We start from the raw sequence: 14,376 nt of genomic DNA, 5'->3' as shown, positions 1-14,376 counted from the left end.
CTGGAGGACCTGCTTGGCTTCCCCGGCATCTGGATCACTCTAGGCAGCAGGTAAGGAAGTGGTGGGGGTGAGAGCTGCAGCTAGGCAGGAGCGTGGAGCATGGGGTTGGCCGCTTGCACCGGGGGGTGGGCAGATAGGATGGCAGGAGCATGGAACTTGGGTGGGTAGGGTGCGAGTGTGAGGGACGGTAGGGTGCAAATGTGAGGGAGGGTGAAGGGGATCCCACAGCACCTCCCCTCCCCTCCCCACACACAGGCACAGCAGCAGAGGCAGCAGGCTGGGGCACTCATGCCCAGCGCAGGCGGTGGTGCACAGATCTGGCCAGAGCTGTACATCGTGGCAAGTGCAGGCTGAGCAAGCTGCCTGTATTGTGGGGGCTCCCCATTGTGCATGTGCAGCCCCCGCATTCATGCATCACTGGAGAGAAGCCCCCCACGCTGGAGCTGGCCACCTTCCCCAACCCCTGTCTTGCAGGTCCTGGGACTCAGCCTGAAGTGGAGGGGAGCCCTGGCAGGACCTGTGTGGCCAGGGACAGAGAGTCCCGGGACCTGGGCAGCAGGGAGTAGGGAAGCCAGCTGGCTCCAGCACATGGCACTTCCCTCCCGCGTTGCACAAGTGTGGGGGCTGCACACATGCAGCAGGGAGTGCCAGCAAGAGACAGCTGCAATGTGCAGCGCTGGCCAGAGCTGCTCACCACTGGGCAGCAGCACCTCTGCTGTGCACCAGCACCCCGAGCACCCCCACCTGCTGCTGCTGCACCATAGGGGAGGTGTGAGGGGTTCCCCCACCCCTCCCTCACACCCCACAAATGCCACACACTCACACCCTACCTCAGCCCCCACTATATACACACCCCCAACATACCCTATGCCCCCCCCACACAACCACACCCCCTTAAAAGCCCCCAACATACATACCCCCCACAGAGAATATACAAAACTAAGAATTTATTATTGAGTTATTGTGCAATCGCCTCTATATACAGTACACAAACACAAATCATGACAAAAATATTTTTTGTAATAAAATTAAAATATGTTATTGCAAGTGTTTGACTTTTAGTGTATGACTTTTTTTTTCTGGTTCTAAGATGGCAACCCCCCTCCCAAAAGGAGTATTTCTGGGGGGCAAAGGGAAGGACTTCCAGTGGCAAAGGTCAGGGGGTGGGACTTCTGACCCCAAGATGGTGACCAGGGGACGAGGCAACTGTGACAGGGTGGGGCTACCCACGCAGCCCTTGAAAGCTTATCAAACCTTAAGAGGCCCTCCACTCGAAATAACTACCCGCCCCAGCTTAAAGTCTAACTTTGAAAGATGTACCAGGAGCTGGGACGGTTTCTTTTCCTTTTTCCCCCTTCTCCCAACTTGTAAATATTTATCAGGAAAAAAACCAATCCATGCTGTGGCTGTGAGGAGCACTAATTCATATCGCTAAAGCACTACAGTAAATGTGGGAGGAAAAAATTAACAAAGTTGATCTGAGCTCTCATTTAATTTCACAGCTCACATACCCAAGGCAGAAAGAGACTTTATGAAGTGAAATAACATTTGATTTTATGCAGGATGTGGTTTTAAACTATCATGAAGAGCTTGCTTACAAAGGGAAACTGACAGGCTTAGCTACAGCGGAATACAAGTTCTGTAGCTATATGAAGGAATAACTATTTTGGAATAATCATAACTGTAGAAACAAAAAATACTTATACCTTACCTGTACTTATTGGAATTACATGATTTTTTTATTACAGAAATAGACTATCAACATGACTGGTTATTTCAGAACAGCTATATTAAAATAGCTTATTTCAGGATGGCCATGCTGTTAGATTTCCCTAGGGAGGCAACCCTTAACTTAGCCTGTGGTTTCATGTTGGGAAGAATCAACAAAGACTGCAGGTTTGCCGATACAGTTTGCTCATCCAACCACACACGTAAGAACAGCCATCTTCCTTCTAATTTGTGCGATTCTACCCCCCCGCTTTAAATACAAAAGACATACTTTGTTTCAACACAAAGTTATAAAAATGCTTCTAACTGCTTGCAGGAAAGGGTAAACTATAAAGGGTGGCACTGATTGCATTATGCTTAGGCAAAGTGTACTTGAGTGAAACTGCTTATGAATAATTAACCAGTACTTACAACTTCATATTTGTTGAGTTTCTTGATGGAGTTGGCAACATTAAGCCCATCTATCACAATATCATATGGAAGTCTACTTTTCACGAAGTCTTGAAATCTTTCAAGTTCCTAAAAGGAAAAAAAAAGGGGGAGAGGAGGTTGAGGACTAGAGCTTTAACTTTTTAAATAAAAAATAAAAATAAGTCTCTCACTTACTGTATCCTCACACCTTTGATATTTACTAGGACAGTGGTTTTCAACCTTTCATCATTAGCAGACCCCTAAAAAATTGAATGGAAGTGCAGGCCCCTTTGGAAATTTAAAATGGAGCTGTGGACCCCTCTGAATTGTAAGTGTAGTTATTCATATATTTTTGATTGTCTAAGAAGTTCATGAAAGATGGCTGTGATCAGTCTGTGGACCCCCAATACAGTTTCATAGTTGGTAGGGTCGGAAGGGACTTGAGCAGATCATCAAGTCCGACCCCCTGCCCTGGGCAGGAAAGAATGCTGGGGTCAAATGACCCTGGCTAGGTGACTGTCTAGCCTCCTTTTGAAGATCCCCAGGGTAGGGGCAAGCACCACTTCCCTTGGAAGTTGGGTCCAGATCCTAGTCACCCTAACTATGAAGTAGTGCTTCCTGATGTCTAGGTTGAACCTACTCTCAGTCAACTTGTGGCTGTTATTCCTAGTTACCCCCGGTAGTGCTCGGGGAACAGGGACTCTCCCATTCCCCGCTGGTCCCCCCGGTAAGTTTATAGATGGCCACCAGATCCCCCCTCAGCCTTCCCTTGTGGAGGCTGAACAGGTTCAGATCCCGTAGCCTCCCCGTAGGGCCTGCCTTGCTGCCCCCAACCATGCAAGTGGCCCTCCTCTGGACCCTTCTCCATGCTGTCCACATCCCTCCTGAAGTGCAGCGCCCAGAACTGGATGCAGTACTCCAACTGGGGCCTGACCAGTGTCGCACAGAAGGGGAGGATCACTTCCTTGGACCTGCTTGTGATGCATCTGTGGATGCATGACAAGATGCGGTTAGCCTTACTGACCACGTCCTCACATTGGCAGCCCATGTTCATCTTGGAATCAATAATGACTCCAAGATCCCTTTTTGCCTCTGTGCTGATGAGAAGGAAGTTCCCCAGCCTATAGGTATGCTGCTGGTTCTTTCTCCCTAGATGCAGTACCCTGCACTTGTCAGTATTGAATCCCATCCTATTCTCATCTGCCCACCCCTGTAACCTGTTCAGATCTAGTTGTAGCCTGTCCCTCCCTTATATCGTGCTCACCTCTCCCCACATCTTAGTGTCATCCGTGAATTTGAACAAGGTGCTTTTCATCCCCTCATCCCAGTCACTGATAAAGATGTTGAACAGTGTGGGCCTGAAGCCCGAGCCCTGGGGGACCTCACTGCCCACATCTCTCCAGGTTGAAAATGACTCGTCCACCACCACTCTGGCCAATTTGCCACCCATATCTGACTGTGTAGGCATCCATGCCACAGTCGCCTAATTTTTTAATGAGAATGGGGTGAGAGACAGTGTCAAAGGCCTTCCTAAAGTCCAGAAAGACTACGTCCACCTGCATCCAAGGATTTTGTGACCTGGTCGTAAAAGGCAAGCAAGTTGGTCTGATAGGACCTGCCCCTAATGAACCCAAGTTAGTTGGCTCTGAGCATAATCTCCCCTGCTGGTCCCTCACAGATATGCTCCTGGATAATTTTCTCAAAGAGCTTCCCCAAGACCAAGGTAAGACTAACGGTCTATAGTTACCTAGGTCCTCCTTCCTCCCCTTTTTGAAAATGGGGACCAAGTCTCTTTACAGGGCTTTTCAGAAAGAAAAAGAAAAGAAGACAATTTTTTTTTTAACGTTTCGGTCCCTATTTACAAGGTGCACAGATCACTTCTACACTGCCTTTGTGGCGAGCCTAGGAATGCTGCTCAGAAGTACCTGCCCCGCCACCCCCCCAAACATACCAAAGCCTAGAAATCAGACACGTTAGCTAGTTTAATGCACATGGACCAAGAAGCTCAAGACAGCCTGAGAACTGCTCTGGGTACACACACAGTCACACTAAACTGGCTACTCTGTCTAATTTCCAGGCTCTGGCACACGCTACATTGGAGCAAATGGGCAAGATGTGCTTCTTAGCATGGCTTTTGAGTTCATCATGGAAGCAGCACAATGCCCATGGCCAAGCATAACAGAGACCAACTTTACTTTATTTTTAATGTTTGCCCCTTCCTGTTGCTTTTTTGAAATCAGAAGAAACTTGACTAGACAGAGAAACAGTACAAATGGCCAAACTGAAAAGTAGTTAGTGTCAAGGCACCTATTAATTGCGTAATACCTGTAACATGTGTGTGTGGGGGGGAATCTTAGTTTCTTTTATCTTCACACTTGTTTGAAAATGCTTACACTTTCTATAAAGGCTTTCACCAGCAAATGAAATAGTTTAGATTTCTCTTTTATTTGTACTCCTGTAAATCCACAAAAACCCCTAAGTGATACACGTTACTTATTTCTTGATTTATTATCTTTATATACATATACACGTTGACAATATATTCTGACAATTACACACACATGCGCACGTACACCCCCCCCCTTTTTTTTTACTTGCTATTATTATTGGGATTACTGTAACTGAAAGTAGTTAAAATATTTTTTTTCTTTTTCTTTTAGTTTGGATATTTGGCAACTTTTCAGTGAGTGTAGCCATTTGTACTATTTCTCTGTCTAGTCAAGTTTCTTCTGATTTCCGAAAAGCAACAGGAGACCAAACCTTAAAAATAAAACAAAGCATAATAGTATGCTTACACACACACGCAAGCCCTTATTTACTTATTTGTAAGTGTATGCATGTGTGTGTAGATATAGATCTCTAGATCTATATCTATACACACACAAGTAAATAAGTAAATAAAATCACAAGAAGACCTTGAGCCAAAAGAAGCTGTTTGGTATATTCAATTCTTTCAATGGTGCTCATTATACTACAATATATTCCTGGTCACTGGTAAACCTAGACAATATACAGAAATCAACTTTATTTTCATGCTGCATCTTACACCTGTGCCTCTGAAGAAATTAACTGACAGCACAAATACCTGGAAAATCCCCTAGACTAGCTGAAATGCAAATATGTACTGTGGGTTATTAGCGTTCAAGGTGGGTCTCTGACATGAACCCAGTCAACTCAGACATGTAACTGAAATCCTCTAATTCTCTCAGACAGTTGTAACACAAAAGGAATCAGAGTTAAACACACAAGTTTATTTTGTATCTTAGGAAACTGCCACGTGACCTATTGCTAAGAACATACATATGCAGCTATTCCACATACTATGACAAGCTTTAATTTGCGTGTCAGCACAACTAAGAAATAGTATTCATACCATACTGATGTCACTAATAATTCCACTTTAAAGTAAAATATTTGTATATTTATTAAGTGCCCGATCCTGTTCTTTTAAAAATTGAGGGAATTTTATCACTATAGTTCTTCCCATAGAAATGCAGGATATGGAATCTAATGCATTCAGTCTTATTGAGCACCTTTGGGGAAAACGCAAGCACTCTCAAACAAAAAGCTAAGCAACTGAAGAGACACTGAGGGATATAACATCATTCTTCTAATCCTGTGAAATCATTTACTACATGCTGTAGTAAAAAGCAGCACTGCTGTGGTGAAAAGGATGGTTAGATTTGAAGATGCGATGTCATTCTTTCTCATGTCTTCTTTAACTCTATAATTTTCCTGTTCTTTAGACAATGCTCTTGAGCATCACCATCCTTAAATATTCATCAATCTTTTTATACTGTGCTCATTAATGGAATCATCGCACTCTGAAAGTACTGAAGGCCAACAGGGAAGCATTCAGACCCCTGAATACACATTGACAGACACTTCCCTTGTAGGAGAAGGGGCAGGATTCATTATTCTTGAAGAATCTGAAAGGCCCCTTAAGAAAACAACCCTTGAGGTAAACAGTCTTAACTACTGACCAGTTTCTAGTCTTTCTTTTTTTTGGAAAAGGTCTTAGAGAAAAGTGGTGGTCAGAATCCTGACTGTTTCAAAGATTCCTGGATTTACCTGTGTTTGGAAAAATCAGAAACAGACATGTATGAAAAGACCATTCTGTTGGGGTTCTATTGTTTTTGTCAGTCAAGTGAATGACAAAGACAAATTGCTGAGTCCTTCTGAAGGACTCAGTGGACAATTGTTCCTCTTCCTCAAGGCATCTCTCCCATGAAGTGGTGTCACTGAAGCATGAATAAGGCGGCATGAGCTGCAATTTATTCCACATGCTGATGACATCCAGATCTTTGCATTTAGCAAGTCTGATCTAGCTGAAGCAGTGGAATGAATTACTTAGTGCCTAGATCAATTTGGAGATATGAGGTAGTTTCTGGTGATCCAGCTCACATGGGATTAACAATGTTGACAGGTTGGGAGAAGCCCAAAAATCAAGTAAAGTGCCAAAGACTCATAGAATACAACTGCTATTTGTAATGCAAGTGTATATTCTAGATTACAACCTGGGCTATTCTAGTATGGCAAGCAATTTCTTCTATCTGCACCTGCTTGAAAATTTCCTTTCTGAAGCAGACCCTGCCTAAAATTCACCCCGGTTCTGATACCACAGGCAAAAGTTAACATAATACTCTCTTGCGGATAAGGAGGATGCCTGCTTATTGAATGGAGTAACCCACTGGAAATTTATGTATGCATAATGCTTTATGATCTGCCCTAGCTGCCAACAGGTAAAAGGCTGGAAGTTCTAAGCTGTTTGGCATGTGGATTATAATCAGGAAGATGCAATTTTAAAGATCACACTTCTCACAACTAGAGTTAAAGTGCCTTGCAGTGATCTCAAGCAAGCTTTCTGAAAATCTTTCAAGCTCTTATCACTGGCTAATAATTGGAAAGGGCATTTTGTAACCCCTGAATTTGATGTAAAGAAAAAGGGAAAGAAAGGAGACTGTGTTAAGCTGTTACAGAACACGGTGGCTACAAAGCAAGTCCTGGAGGGTGGCAATAAGTTACTACTAACTTCACATTTAAATCAACAATCGCCTACTTATTACAAGTAATATTATTAATAGAGTTACAGATGCTAACAGTTTAACAAGCCAAAAGGCATCACAAGCCAAAAGGCAGAGGAGCATATTCCACTGATTCACACTATTAATATTTCTGAGGTGAATTACCAAGTGTTGAGCTGGATGGGTGACAGGCATGCTGTCCCATTATACCAGGGATAGGCAATTATTTGGGCTGCAGGACCACTTCAGGAGTTTTGGTGAGTTGTTATGGGCCAGGTCAGCACTTCCTGGCACACCAGCTCACCAAAACTCCCTTAAATGTCCCTGCAGGCTGGGCACATTTGGCTGGGTGGATGGGGTGGGCTGGGGGCAGTGGGGTAACAGCATCCAGGAGCAGGACAGGCAGGTGCAGCTGGGGTCATGGGACAGTGACAGTGAAGAACCATGGCCTGGGGCAGAGCCACAATCCACTCCCCACATCACAGATCATGACCAGCCTGACCTGGGAGGGGGGTGGAACATATGCCCATGACCCCCACCCCAGCACATGCAAGCACAGCCAACCCCAGTACAGTGCAGCTGCAGAGTAGCACAGCCTAGCAGCACAGAGCAGCCTAATCTGGTCACAATTTGCTGTCATTGCCCTGTGATCGTGACCATGGTCCTGGCCCTTGCACTGCCCCTGCCTGTCTGTCCTGCTCCCTGCCTGAAGCCCCAATTCTATCTACCCAGCCAAGCATGCCCTGACTGCACAGGCCCTGGGCCAGTCTCCATGCAGACCTTGCCCACCCACGCCATCTGGCACCCCTGGCAGTGGGTGCAGGGCAGATAGACCACGGTGCCTGCTCAGCAGAACTAGGTTCAATGGTGAAATTGGCAGCTGGAAGGAGCCACTGCTGCCAGGGGCTGCCGGGAAGCAGAGTCTAGCCACTGCGCTGCCCCAGCCCTGGGACATGGTCTGGACTGTCCCCCCACAAGCCTAGGCCAGGTAGGACCGAGGGACTAGATAAAATCCCTTGGTGGGCTGGATCTAGCCCACAGGCTGTATTTTGCCCACCCCTGCATTATACTGTACAATACAGGGCTCAGGCCACAACCACCAAAATCACTTTTACAGAAAGCACAGAAAAAGAATGTGCAAAAAGACAGACAAGACAAAAATAGCAATAAAAATATTTGGCTCTTATGTAACATTTTTCATCCATCGAAGTGTTTCTGAAAATGAATAAGTAGCACTGTGCCCAAGTAAGAGGTAGGAAATCTGAGGCACAAAATATAAAAAATACCCAGGGACAAGTCAACAGCAGAGTTAGGAACAGAAACCAGCTTCCCTGACTTCCTGTCCTGTGCCACATTCACTGGACTTTACCTGGGATTCAGGACAAGATGAGTCAGAGGTGGTTTAATACAGGAAGACTGTTCAACATACAAAAGTATAAAAGGCTTGTTCCTCCCTTGGTATTTGCACCAATAGCATGAACAGCACATTACGTGAAGGTCAAACACAAACAGTGGAGGGGTGTGTGAGAGGGGGTAACAAAAGGAGAAAGCGGGGGGGGGAGAAGAAAGTGTATATAAGAGAACTCTTGAGTATGTTATACAACCAGAGGACATTTAAACTCCATTAACATTTATATTCAGAGTAACACTGAATCCAAGTAGGTTAACATTTTTTAAACTTTGCAGAGAACATACCCTATAACATACCTTTCTCTACAGTGTTTTATGGGCTGCACTTAAACACCATAATATCACTCAATATTATATGGATGCATTAACAGTTAGTATCACTCCATACCTCAAGTCAGCATGAATTAAGAAGCACCCTATTATAAGCAAGGAAGAGCCACGCTAACGCATGAAGTAGGGTCTAATGCAAAATAACAAGTAGACTCATTTCATTAACTGCTCCATTCCCCCTTCTTAGATCCTGCAACAAGGGACATACAAGGATGCTCCTATGGAGGGATTCTCAGGAAAACCAAGCAAAAAAAAAACCACTTAGTCAGTCAGGTGGACTAATCCTTCCCCAGTCAGAGGTTACCATGTAGAACTTCCAAGCAGCCTGATTTCCCCTTCTCTCCACTAACAAGGAAGAAGATGGGACAGGTATGTAGCAGTAACCCACCCAATTGCATGACAGAGTGGTACAGGTGCACACAAAGATACAGGATATGCCATCAGTGCAGCAATTCTATGTCTGAGGGACACTGAGGGTTAGGATTTAGATACATCAGGATTTAAGTATCCAGTTTTGTCAGAATTCTGAGCAGGTCCTATTTAGGCTACAATAATGACAAGATGATGGAGGCTTAAAAAGTTGTAAAACATACATGAGGCCCACAAGATCCTGAAAGAGACTGGGGATCCTGAATCAAACTTATGGGCAGCAAGAATGTGGGCTAACTACTGGGAAAGGTCAGACCTATTCCTATAGCATTTTACACCAACACCAAACAAGTCTCCCATTGGGCGTGACCTTGACAGAGAAGTATAGGTCTAGCTGAACAGACTGAGATCTGGCTATGGCCACTTCAAAACAACACTTCACAAGATGAATGTCTTGGACACCCCCTTGTGTTAATGTAACATCCATAAAACAGCACAACACAACTGAAAGCTGCAATCTTTACAAAGGCCCAGACACGACAGATGGAATCCATATATTGAGTGATAATACCAGGCAGTGGCTCATAGATTTGGAAGCTAATATCTGACAATATATGAAGGAAGGAGAACCACCTGTAAGGCTTTGATATTTGCTCTACTAACCACTTGAAAGAACAACAGCTGCTAGCAATCACAGTGGATTCACTGGAACACCTTTCAACCAGCTGGCAACTGATCATGAAAAGATAGAGCAACAGTAGGCCCCACCACAAAATATGACAGCTTAGAGGCCAGTTCAGACAAAGCTGAATACTTCAATTCAAGGTGCAGGGTTTTGGGTTGTAGCAGTGTTGATCTAAGGACATAGGCAGGCAAGCTTCTTTGGGCAGATATGATCTTTTATTAGACCAACTGAGTAGTTGGAAAAAATGTTCTTTGCAAGTTTTCAGGCACAAGCACTTCAGGCATAGGCAGTCTCTGCTATTCTGAGATCACCAAGCAATAAAAGAAGGTAAAAGCATGACAGGATGCCAATGAGAATGTAAATAGGTAGAAATTAGGAAAATAAAGCGTAGGGAAAGGAGGGGAGAAAACAAGAAGGAAATAAGTACAGGTAAGTAAAGGAGACTTTACTGTAGTTGAGTTCTCCAAACTAAAAAAGAGGCAGACAGTGAAAAAGTAAAGAGATAGAAATTAGGAATACAAAGGGTAGAAAAGGAGGGGAGGGGGGGAAGGGAAAGAAAAGTATAAATAGTAAGGTTAGGCAGATACCTGGCAAATCAGATGCCAGGCAGGTTGTAATGTCATAAATCCAAGTGTCCATGATTTATTTGTATCCAGTAGATTTATGAAGTGAAGTTTGTAGGCTCATCTATGAAAGGTGTTTTGTAATCTCAATTCAAGGTGATAATTCACTGGGAGATCCTCTTTGCTATGTACTCCACTCTGGTTAACCAACCCAGCTGGATAATAAATGGGAGACATGGATGGCATTGGAAGATTACCAATGAACAGCATAATCATATTTAGCTTGTCCCTAGTGAGCTGGGCTCCCAAATCTTGTCTGGAGAGGACTATGACTTCAAGTTTGTCAGCACTGTTTGCACCAGCTTTGACTAACATAAACTAACAAAGGGACAAAATTAGAGCATATTTCCAAGATGCCTTATTTATATCATGTTCCCAGTGGAACAATATTGGAGAGAAATACTGGAATTAACTATATAACAACTCATACTCATTAGAAAACTCCAAATAGCAGCTTGTGCGCTAGATTAATACCGTCTCACTATTACAAAGAAAGGTGTGATTTAAAGAAGAGAACTCATGGGTAGTATTAGCAATATCAAATTTATATCAGCCAATTCAGTATTTTATAAAGGGGAACTCAAACAACACCTGATTTCATTCACACTCTAGCTGGGAAGATGGGAGAATGCCAGCTACATGGACTTCCTCCAAGAGGACTCATTTCTACATCTGAGCACCACAGATTAATTTGAATATAAAATGTGAACAAGCCATAGAAAATCCATTATGAAATTTGTACCGACATGGAAAGAGGAAGTAATGCCATTAACCAAAAAAAATTGATTCTGTATAATTGCATGTCTGCAAGTCAAATGCATTCACATAAGAAACATAGCACCACCTGAAATTCTTCTATACCCAAAAGTGGATGGATACCTAAATGAATTTCAGGTGCATTAAAAAAGTGCAGGATTGGTATCTTAGCAGGACTGAAAGCAGAGCTTCTTTTTAGAAAAATAAGTGTGTGGATTTTTTAATGAGATGGGTAGGTTATTTGCTGACTTTTACCACATCACTTAAAAAACCCCAAACAAACAACGCCCCCCACCACACACACACACACACCTCTGCTAACTTCACACTTGCAAGATGGCATGACACAGCATATAGAAAAATGAGTTTTAAATGGAGAACTTTCTATTGCTTATGTATTTCAAGGCTGAAGAGGAAACAGGAGCTGTTTATAACATAAATACAAATCATGGGCTGGACTGAGCTTAATGACCATTCAAAATTCTAACTTAAGTGCTAAATAAATAGGAGGTGTTTAAGCTTCCCTGTTGGGCCTTTATCAAGTCCCCAGTGTATTTCTAAAACAAGAGTTGAAATACAGCCATATTTTTTGAGGCACTACGGAAAGTCACAATGAGAGCACTCTTAGACGATATGCCTTCCTATTCCTGAAATGATTAATATTTTCCCCACAGTTTTAAGGTGAAGAAATCCCCTTTACAAACCCTGTAACCAGGAAGTCTTCAGTCTGTAGTGTGTGTTAATTAGTAACTTACGCTTGTATACATTTTGTTCACTTTCCTAGAAATGTAAATACTGTTATTCCCGGTCAAAAAATCTGGAGAGACTACATTATCAAGGAATTCCTATTGTCACAGCCTGCAGAGTGACTACCACAGGGGTGGGGAAGCTACATACACCTAAAGGATTTCCAAGGCAATTCTGTTGAGCAAACTTTGTTCTGTACTGATACACAGCCTGTTTCTGACAGTGAGTAAGCACTGCTGTTGTGGAAAGCCAGGAGCAAACCTCACATTAAACATAGTGGTGGATCAATGATAACCTCTGAAAATGTTAAGGACTTGTCACTGCAATCACAATGCTGTTCTGAACTCCCCCTAATTCAGTTTCCATGAAGGGAGGAACAAGTGTATGACAACATAACTTAGTGCTATTACCCCAAATGAGATGAGAGGAACTACAGATACAGTTGAAACACTGGGCATCTAATCAAGAAAAAAAAAAGCAGGTGCCTACCATATATATATATTTTGCATATAATTTGCCCCAAAACATAACTAGCACCTTATTTTTGGAAGGAAAAAAAAAGAAGATCTTACCTGGAAGGTCTGGGGTCTCTAGGGCTGTGGGCTGCATAGTGGAGCTAGAGGCTGGGGGTCACACACTAGGGCTGTAGATTTGGGAGCCAGGAGCCATGTATTGGGGCCTTGGGAGCCAGGGACTTGCACACCAGGGCTTGCATGCTAGAATGGGGGGCCTGCAAACCACATGACAAGGCTGGGGACTTGGGAGCTGGGTGCTATGGGGTCACATGCTGTGACCTGACCCAATTTGGTCACAGTAAGGCTGGGGCCATGCCCCCTCCCCACCCTACACCCCAAGTGTCCTGACCTATGGAGAGCATTTTCTTGCATACAGTGCATACTGCGTTGTAACCTTTTCCCCCAAACCAGCAGAAGAATATCACATGCAAGAAAATGCAGTATATAAAAATGCAAAATGTTTAAGTCCTCCCCATCCCAATCCTTTCAACAGATATTCATACCTTGCCATATTTTGCATGAGAAAAAATGACAAAGTAGTTTCAAACTGTATAGAAAAGATAAATTAGGCCAAACAGGTATCAGAGCAGCACTGCACAGCACATATTCCATAGAATCTCAAGAAAAAAAACTCTGAGTAGAGAAGACCATCTGCTTGACTATATATGGACATAAAGCCCAACTACAAAGATACACTGATATCAATGAAGATATCTGACTGGCCTCCAGATTAAGCAAAGGAAAAAACTGAGTGCAAAACATGGAGAGATGAGCAAAGTAGCAAAATCTAACAAAATGATGAAGCCCCCCATCCTTAATTATAATATGAACAAAATGGTCACATGATACAAAAGGTCAAAAGTTATGGAAGCAGTTTCCAAACAACATCTCACTATTTCCTGATGATGTAAGGTTGACTATTGCCATATAGACTGCATTTCCAGAAAGTGAGAATACATCCTCCAGTCTGACACAGCAACACTGTATAGTACTGGCTCTGCTCAAGTTCATCATACAGTCTTCACCTATGTGGCTATGACTTTTGCTCACTTCCAGTTGTCTGAATGACATGCTGTGCTACAAGTCATCTGTGTGGTGAATAAGTGGGTAGCTAGGAATGGGAAGTCCTTGAGAAGTCAGGTTTCCAGGTGCTAATTCAGAAAATAGTAGCACAGTATACCTTTGTGCCTAGCTTTAAAAAGGCAAGATCACATGCAAGGCAGGGCCTGTGACCTCTGGGTAGCAGAGCTGGGCATGAGCCACAGAGAAGCCACCTAATAGAGACACAGCAAAGCGCTGTGGGATGCTGGCAGACTGATCAACTCCCTATCATGAATTGGTGGAGGGAATAATCTTAACCTGAGTTCTTCCTGTTTTGTCCACCATCTTTTGGGATGCGAATCAAGCCAATTCATGGTGCTATCACCCTGTGCATCACTTGTCCCTTCAATTTTTATAGCACTTTTAAGGCATCTGAAGCAATACAAGTTGCATCTATTCATATCCTAGGTAAAAGAAAATTGCAATATAACTAAATGCAATGTCTATGAGAAAGTCATGTGCCAAAAAGTGACATTGACACTAAACTTTAGAAAAGATGTCAAAAAATAAGATGTTTAGTCAAAAAAGTAAAGGAGGTAAAAGCCCTAGGTGTGATTTAAATACCATCAAGAAAAACAAACTTGGAAGACACACATACTGCTAAACAAAACAGGAACCAGAAAGGCAAGGAGGCAACCACAATGGCTAAATTTCAGGTTGAGAGGTTCAATTGAGAG

General features: G+C 43.3%; 1 protein-coding gene across 2 annotated transcripts in view; it reads right to left on the bottom strand.

Annotated features, from left to right (window-relative positions):
• The window catches only part of PRORP (protein only RNase P catalytic subunit), a 94,669-nt gene that overhangs the window by 53,181 nt on the left and 27,112 nt on the right, over positions 1-14,376 (bottom strand). For both annotated transcript variants that reach the window (XM_090033611.1, XM_090033610.1), the window contains exon 5: positions 2,140-2,247. In XM_090033611.1, coding sequence (XP_089889737.1) covers positions 2,140-2,247 — 108 coding nt within the window. The remainder of the gene's footprint in view (positions 1-2,139; positions 2,248-14,376) is intronic.

The sequence above is a fragment of the Crocodylus siamensis genome, chromosome 2, assembly GCF_052110815.1.
Source record: "Crocodylus siamensis isolate JL-2025a chromosome 2, ASM5211081v1, whole genome shotgun sequence".
NCBI lineage: Eukaryota > Metazoa > Chordata > Crocodylia > Crocodylidae > Crocodylus > Crocodylus siamensis.
Note: the sequence above shows the minus strand (reverse complement) of the source record. Positions and strands in the feature narration are given on the sequence as shown.